Source organism: Leptonychotes weddellii, chromosome 2 (genome assembly GCF_054177405.1).
Source record: "Leptonychotes weddellii isolate Sample4059 chromosome 2, ASM5417740v2, whole genome shotgun sequence".
Classification (NCBI taxonomy): Eukaryota; Metazoa; Chordata; class Mammalia; order Carnivora; family Phocidae; genus Leptonychotes; species Leptonychotes weddellii.
Window position 1 is genome coordinate 35,992,542 of NC_138370.1, and position 8,280 is coordinate 36,000,821.

Consider the following 8,280-nt stretch of genomic DNA (forward strand, 5'->3'; position numbering starts at 1 on the left):
CCGTGTGCCCTGGAGGCTGTAGAGAGAAGGGCAAGCACAGTGATGGGGCCTAGATTACCTGGAGCCCCCCAGGTAAGGGACTGCCTCGGTCAGGCCGGCTGCGGGCCAGCACAGAGCAGGGCGCAAATGTGTGGGCTCCGCTCCGCAGCAGCCTGGCCCGGCGGCTCGCGCCCCGACCCACAAGGCAGCCCATCCACACTCGCCGCCGCCGGCCCTCTGTACAATCTTGGGCAGGCTCGCCCCTTGTCTGTGCTTCAGTCTGCTCATCTGCAGGATGGGGAGACAGAGCCAGCCCCGCTGTGTCCCCGTGGGAAGGAAATGAGTGGATGTTCATGCAATTTTGGAACCGTGTCTGGCACACAGTGGGGGCTATGGAAGCATTAGTTAAATCTCACATATACGTGTTTTTAAATAGCCACATTTCGTTTCAGTTTTGAGTAATGCTATTAAAATCCTCCTAAAATGTTCAACCGCCCTTTCTCTGCTCTGGAAGGTACAGCACAAGAAAGCACTTCACTCCAGAAGTGGAATGTGGCAAATCATGTTCTGATTAACTGATGCTTCCCTGCACAGCCTTGATTCTATAAACCACATCTTTGCAAAGATTTCAAAGCCCTTTCCACTCACGCACTTGTTTTAAGATAGGAGTGGAACAATGAAATAGTGTGGCTGGGCTTTTAGAAAACACAACTGAGGGCGCCTGGATGGCTCAGTTGGTTAAGCGACTGCCTTCGGCTCAGGTCATGATCCTGGAGTCCCGGGATCGAGTCCCGCATCGGGCTCCCTGCTCAGCAGGGAGTCTGCTTCTCCCTCTCCCGCTCCCCCCTCTTGTGCTCTCTCTCTCTCACTCTCTCAAATAAATAAATAAAATCTTTAAAAATAAATAAATAAATAAAAATAAAAAAGAAAACACAACTGAACTTAGAAGTTCCAAATGGCTACTTGGGCAGATGGGGCTGCCCCGCCTTGCTCAGAACGAGGGTGGCTCCCCAGGCAGGAAAAGCCCCGGGTGTGGGCCTCTGTCTGTCCGTGTGTCTCTCTCCCCCTCCAGAGCTGATGCTGAGTTGAGAAGGGCCTTCATTATCACCTAACAGAACTTTGTAGATGAAGTAACCAAGGTTGAACAAGATGACAGTAACCAGCCTTTTTAAACCCACCACTTTGATAGCAACTTTTTACCAGTTTTGGCTCCAAATGACTTTGGTTTTTCCTTAAAAAATTAAATCTATTTCTAAAAAATATCTACTCCCCATTGAGACTTTAAAAGAATGGGCAACAGACTATGAATACATTTACTTGTACTAACACGGAGCGTGTGGCCAGTTTTATCCCCTGGTATCCTCGCCTACAAGAGAGGGAAGACCCAGCTTGAACTCACTTCACAAGTTAGAAAAGGCTGACAAAGCATTTCCCCCGCACCAGGCAACACTGGGGCTTTGCGCTTATGTGAGGAAAGGCAAGTCTTTGTCTTATACGGGCATTTGGCAGTCCCTGGGACAGGCCTAGGAAATAGGGACAGGCACATGCACGCTTGTGTGCATGCACACCACCCCCCATGAGGCCCTTGGGCATGAAGTTAAGCCATTACAGGTGGACCGTCGGACCCTGAGAGCCCAGTGACCAGCAGTTAACTAGCATAGGGGGTGGGCAAGAGCCAGGACACAGGTGACAGTTGGCCACCCTGGCAGCCCTGGAGAAGCTTGGCATCAAGAAAGTCTGGTGGAGACAGCAGGACCCAGCTAGGGCCTGAGGATAGAGTCAGGGCTTGTGTCTTAAAAGGACTCAAGAGAGCAGGGTTGGGCTCAGTCCTGCAAAACCCATGTTGGCAAGCAGGTTATGAAGGTAGGTGTGGGATGCAGGGACCTGATAATGACCCTGCGTCTGGTCTCAGAACAAGGCAGAGGTCCAGCTATGCAGCCTGCCACTGAGGTCAGCTCAGGACCCGGGCGCAGCTCACTTGATGGAGTCCTCTGTGATCCTGAACTGGCCTTCTTGGATCCACCGCCATCATAGGTCTCCACTGGGCCTTCAGCCCAGTCCCAATGGTCCCAGCTACGTTAGTTAGAGGATGGCAGCAGGGCATGAGCCAGGCAGGAAGCGGATGTCTGGGTTCTTGACTGAGCAAAACTGTCCCAGGCTGGAAGCTTCCCCGGGGAGGGGAAAAGCATTCCTATGTGGTCTCAGTCTCGACAAGGTATGGGGCCTAGCTGCAGATAGATGCATGCCCCAGATCAGGAATCCCCAAGGGGCCAGTGGCAAAGAAAGCACATTGTACAGACTATGCTGACTGGGTAAAGGCACAGTGAGCCTATTCTTCATGCAGCTGACTCTCCCCAGAAGAACCCTAAAATAATTTCAGCTCTATCTCCAGAGCCCCTACCAATCTTCTCCTGATTCCGTTCCTGCTCCTCTTCACTTAACTGTCCCCCAAGCCCAATCTCAATGTCTAGGCCCAAATGTCTTAATGTTAACTAAGATTCATTCAAACCATTAACCTAATTAGCATTAAGGGAGTAGCATTTTATTCTTCCCAGTGTTATTTACATATTTTGAGAGGATCACAGAGAACAGGAATCATCTCAACCAAAGGAATGAATATTTAATAGTAAAATTTCAGCTAGGTGATACCTGGATAGGGAGAGGTTTTAAGGCACAGTAAAGCTGCCCCGCATCCATCCCTCCTTCCTAATGGCACCTCCATTTCCTTTTGGGAAATTTTCTCTCCTTCATTATGCAAGCCAAGGGCTTAAACCACATTAGGAATGTCAGACAGGACACATTCTCCTGTCCCACCAAAGTATGGCAGGAGGTAGGCACAAGGCCCCAGTGCAGCCAGTTGGACAACAGTTGCTGGTCGTTCATCCCAGAGGCAGCAGCATGCTGACCCTGTAGATCATGCCTTCTGTCCCTTTGGATGTCCTTTGGTTCCTGCCCCAGCCTCCCCTGGTCCCCCCACCTTCCACTGATTATGTGAGCCTTTCCCCCCCAAAGCCTTTTAAGTTAACCAGTCTTCGCTGTTCACAAAGAACATGGATTCCCAAGCAAACTCCACAGCCACCGCTACCCGGAGTAAGGCCAGTGGTGGCCGGGGAAGAGAGCTGGCTGTGCACTGTCCCTCTAGGCACAGGCTGGAACACATACATCACACTTATAACCACCATAAGCCAATGGTGGCCAGTGTCTCTGCAACTGGAACCAAGAGCCATTTGGGGAACCCAGAATCGGGAGACTGAAGAACAGCACCTCATCTCCCGGTGGTGACAGGATGGGATCACATGCAGCCCTGACAGTGGGAACACCCCCCACGTGGCAGTCTTCCTCCTCCCTCCCTGCCCTGTGCACACACTCATATGTGCATGCGAACACTCACAAGCCTGCATGTGGGGGTGTGCGCACACACTCAGCCAGCAGGCATCCTCCCAGTCTTTTCCAGGGAGAATCTCTCCAGGAGAATATGGCAGGCCCAGGGTCCAGGTGGAGCCTGGGCAGTAAACGGAGAAAAAGAGAAGAAGAGATGGACCACAGTCATCTTCCTTCTCTGATGGGATCCAGAAGGCCAGGTCCCTGCCTTCGCAATCACATACCTTACATAAACCAGGAGTCCCAGTGGGAATATACCACCTCACTCTACGTAACACCAACAGGACCACTTAATAGGACCACCCAGGCAGCCTTAAAACCCAAACAGACCCGAGGTGTCAAGGTCAAGTTGTCTCCTGGTCCAACCCCATGGCTGCTTTCTTTCTCATCAAGGCTGGGGCCAAGGGACATTGGCACTGATTGGTAATGGGGGGCGGGAGAGGATGGGTGAAGAAGGGCCCAGCAGGCTCAGCAGAGCCGGGATGCAGAGATCCACCAAGTGGAAAATCATCTCCTAAAAGAGCTCCCTCACCCACACCGAAGACACATGACGGATGGAGACACATGTGCACGCACACATACACACACACTCTCCCCAAGGCCCGTCAAGAGCCCAGGTAAGCGGCCAAGAGGTGGCACTGGGCCAAGAACAAAACAGGGAGAGAAAGCACGCCCGGAGTGAGGCAGAAGGCAAACTGCTTCCTAGTATGTTTATTGGAGCCTTGGCTAAGTATGAATACGGATCAGGAACCCCCCTCCACAGCCCAGTCAGCCCGATGGGGGCAGAGACACAGGGAGGCAATCTCCGTTTTTTTCCCATTATAGACAACATTATTAAAAAAAATAAACTTTACAATAATACATTTTCGCTCATCTGTGGGGGTATTATTTCCATAGTTTTGCTTCTTAAAAAAAGGAAAAAAGGGGAAACCACACGATATATGTATACGGATGTGTATATACATATATGTTGAGAAAAGAGTCACGTTACGTACATACGGTTGGCGTTCGTCTGGGAAATGAGAAGAGAATGTGGAAAAGAGGAAAAGGGAGCCATGGCCCCCAGAGCACGGCGCCGGCAGGAGTCCCACCAGGCTCTTCTCTGCCCCCTCGGGGACCCCTTTCCCTGGGGCGGGGGAGGGGGGAGACCCACCAAATGGACCCACAAGAAACCAAAAGAGCCAACAAAGGATCATTTCTCTTTGATTTCAAAATTCCTACCACGGAGGAGGAAGCATCAGCCTTGAGCTGGTGCCCAAGGTTTGCTCCCTCAGCCCAAGGGGATGTCCCAGGAGGGCTGAGCCCCCAAGCCCCCTGGAGCTGGCCCCAGCCCTGCCTCCAGCCACAGTCGGGGAGCCCGGCGCCACACCCTCCACAGGCATCACTGGGGGTTCCCAGGTCAGACGCAGACCCACTCAACCCAGACAGAGAGGGTGAAATAAACTCCATCCTCAAAGCCAAGTGGGGGTGCCGAGGTACCCGGCTGGACCCCCAGCAGCCAGCCTCACCGCCCGCTGCCCGACGCCCTCTGCCAGGTCCCCCGCAGGTCCCTGGAGTGGGTGGCTGGAGAGGAGCCGCCACCCTGCCCCCAGTTCACATCAGCACAGCCTCAAGTCCCTTGGGCCACAGGGGTGTCATCTTGGTCTCTTATGTCAGCAGGATGCAGAGAGGAAAACACCAGCAGAAAATGAAGGGCATTTCTAGACCCTCGCACTCTTCCTCAGCACTGGGTTTCCCTTGCCGAGGGACCTCTGGGCCAGCTCTCTGGCTGCCCGCCTGCTTGTCTGTTTGGTTTAGAAAAACTTCTCCAGAGAAGAAACCTGGGAGGAGACAGGTTCAGAGACAAGGTGGGGGACAAAAATTTTTTTGCAAGGTGTGTGTGTGTCTGTGTGTGTTTCCATTTTGCCAGGCGGGTGTTCTCATCTGTGTAGTTTCCAGAAATCTCCCGACATGGTTCCCAGAGCCTACAAGGCCAGCTTCAGCATCAGGAAGGAGACAGCGGTCAAGGCAGCCGACGGTGTGGCTCTGCGGGGGCCTGAGTTAGGTTTGATCACCTTGTTACTCCCTGGGATGATATTGGTCGTGAGCTGCGGCCATGGCACAAGGGGGGACAGAAGCAAAGACACAACAAGAGACAGAAAACCAAATGAGTCGGCAGGCCCGTGGTCAGGCAAAGAAAAGGACTCAAGAAGTAAAGTCCTCGAACCCCTGCCCTCCTGGTCCACCCAGGGTGCCCTGCTTTCTGCTCCCCTGGAGACGAAGCTGGGCTTCCATGGGGCTGAGCCGAACCCTGGGCTCCAGGAGCCAGGGCAGCAGTCCCCAGGAAAAGGGGCTGATGCTGCCAAGTGAGGAAGGGGGTCTATGGACACAGACCAGAGAGGAGGGCCATGGTACTAAGATCTCAAGGAGAAGTTCCCAGGGTCCACCAAGCACCTGCTTCTTGAGAGGAGAGGAGGGAGAAGCTCTGTTCTTCCTGTTCCTAAATTACTTTGAATCCCTCTGCTCCATGAAGCTTCCTTGCCCATCTTTGTCCGAACTCTCTTCTCCTTTAGAAGTTAATGCTTTCTTTCCTTTTTATACATATATAAATACCTACACACACGCTATAGATGTAGTCAAAGATACACTCCTGTGTTGGGCCTCCTTCAAGGAAGGGACTGTGTCTTTTTCCATCTCTCTCTCTCTTCAATATCATAAAACCAGCATAGAGCAGGTGCTCAGGACAGATGTCATGAAGAGTCAGGAAGGCTTGAGAGGGCCTCTGCTCAAGCAGCTGCTTGTGTCTCACCCAAGGAGACAGCCGAGGGCCCTGGGTACAGCCCTGCCTGCACCCCGAGCAGTGAGTGCCCACCCCAATCTAGGCGGGCCAGAAGCTCAACTAGCCCAGCCCATGCAATGGGATCTGGGGGCTCCAAGTCCGAGACTCACCCGAGAAACACCCCCTTCTGGACCCTGCACCCACCCCCCACTCTGCCCCTCACTCACCTCTGTGAAGCACATGCTTAACTCTTTGGAGTTATTGGCCTTCAGCCCCTGTTCCTGTGGAAGAGAAGGTGCTAGTAAGGACGGGCCACCAGAGCCGGCTCTCTGGCCAACTTTGTCCCATGACTCAAATGAAACCAAATATTCCATGGCCCTGCCACCCACCACTGACGTCATTAAGCACAGGGTGCATGAGAAGATGCTGGCTGAATCCCAGGCAGCTTCTCACACCATCAGCACTTAGGTCCTGTCTCCCCTGGGTTCCTGGAGAAGAGACTGCTAACTCTGCTCCCCAACTTAAGGCATTATATAGTAATAAGCCATTTGCATGTCTGTCGACTATGCTCAGAGCTCCTCTTGACGAGGCAGGGACCATGGCTTCTTTTCCTTGCATTGGGCAGTGTCTGGCCTGTAACATCAGCTCAGTAAATGCTTTCCTAGATGCATAAAAGGATGAATCAATGAACGAATGTCATAGATCAGAACGGGGATCCAAGTGCCAGCTCCAAAAAGCTCTTAAGCCCTTATCTGGGCTTGTGGGGAAGAGAACTGTAATTGATTAGTGATGTCTGCCACTGGTGCATGTTAGGAAGGCATCGGGCAACAGGGCCAGGTGCTGGCCAGTCTACCCTGAACAGATGTGTGGCACCTGGGAGCTCCGGGGCCAAGGCGAGGAATGAAAAAGGAATGCTGGCTTGCTGATGATGCCAGGGTTCTCTATTCCTGGCATAACCACTTGGATGTGGGACCAGAGGGTGTGCATGAGGAACCGTCCTTTGTTACTGTCATAAAAATGATCCATGGGAACCAGCTGGGGGACATGGTGTTTCTACCCTGGCTTCGAACGGCTTGGTTCCCAAGGCACTTGCGGGGAATCTCTGGCCACCAAAAGCACCGGGAAGCCCAAGAAATTATTCCTAAATCACTGCTCTTGGCCAGAAGTATCAATAATCCCTTAAACATCATAGGCAATCTACCACCCAGGGCATCTGGTCAGCCAAACAAGGCCCCAGCTGTCACACAGAGGCCAGCCAAAATCAAAGTCTCTACCAATGGTGGAGACGTGAGCACGGTGACGATGAGCACAACAGGAATAGAACCGGGGACCTGACCCAGGAAGATCTCGTTCAAGACTACAGTGCCAGTGACTTCAGGTGCCAAGATCCAGCCCGGTCAAGCCACCCACCTTTGTCCCCGCCGAAGGGCCCTCTGGAACCCAAGGACTGGATTCTAGCACCCCCACCAAGCGCAGCTCCAGCCAGGGCGGTGGGAGGCCACTGCGGGACAGAGCCTGCCCACTCCGCCTAGGGGCTGTGCTGTCATCACGGTCTTCCATCCAACTGCCCTCCTCTTCAGCAATCCACCCTCGGGCACCCCTCTGAGCAACTCGCAGCATCTGTGCCATCCTGTGCCATCCTGCGCCACGTGGCCCAGCCCCCGCTTCTCCTGGCATTCTCTCCGCGCTGTCTCTGCTTCCAGGTCTGGCAGGCCTCTGTCCCCTCCACACAGGTCCTCTTCCGGTGCAGCCCCCCCCCCCCAGTGTCACTAAGCAGCCTGCGTGGAAGCAGAGTCAGGATCAACGTCTTCACCCCCACTCCAACCAAAGCAAGTCTGTTTTGGTTTTGTATGTTGGAGTTATACACAAAAATCATTTTTAAAAATAGTCTACTGCTTCCAAAAAAAATAAATAAATAAGGTTGGAGAAGACAACTAAACTAAGTTACCTCTGAGGCCTGGCAAGCTGCTGTGCTGGGACGCCAGTTGTCAGGGTCCTCGGCACAGGCACGGCCACCGCTGGCTCTGGAGGGTCGTGCCCCAGGTCACCCCACGTGGGGGGAAGCCCGGGGAGCACAGGAGCACCAGGACCAGGGGCTCAGCCAGCAGGGAGGAGGTGAGATCTGAATGCGGACACCCGGCAGCCACGGGCCTGGGGCTGGA

At 53.4% G+C, this 8,280-nt stretch overlaps 1 protein-coding gene and 1 long non-coding RNA gene across 3 annotated transcripts in view; both read right to left on the minus strand.

Moving 5' to 3' along the window:
* The window catches only part of LOC145718469 (uncharacterized), a 436,241-nt gene that overhangs the window by 107,641 nt on the left and 320,320 nt on the right, over positions 1-8,280 (minus strand). The gene's annotated exons all lie outside the window — the stretch shown is intronic.
* Positions 1-8,280, minus strand: part of GFRA2 (GDNF family receptor alpha 2) — a 137,652-nt gene that overhangs the window by 49,105 nt on the left and 80,267 nt on the right. Inside the window, exons 8-9 of one of the 2 annotated variants that reach the window (XM_081809854.1) lie at positions 6,346-6,399; positions 4,051-5,447 (exon numbers count right to left, since the gene is read on the minus strand). The exons of the other annotated variant lie outside the window; for it this stretch is intronic. Of the exons in view, the coding sequence (XP_081665980.1) occupies positions 5,325-5,447; positions 6,346-6,399 (177 nt within the window). The 3' untranslated portion in view covers positions 4,051-5,324. Of the gene's footprint in view, positions 1-4,050; positions 5,448-6,345; positions 6,400-8,280 lie in introns of those variants that run through there. 2 annotated transcript variants of the gene reach the window in all.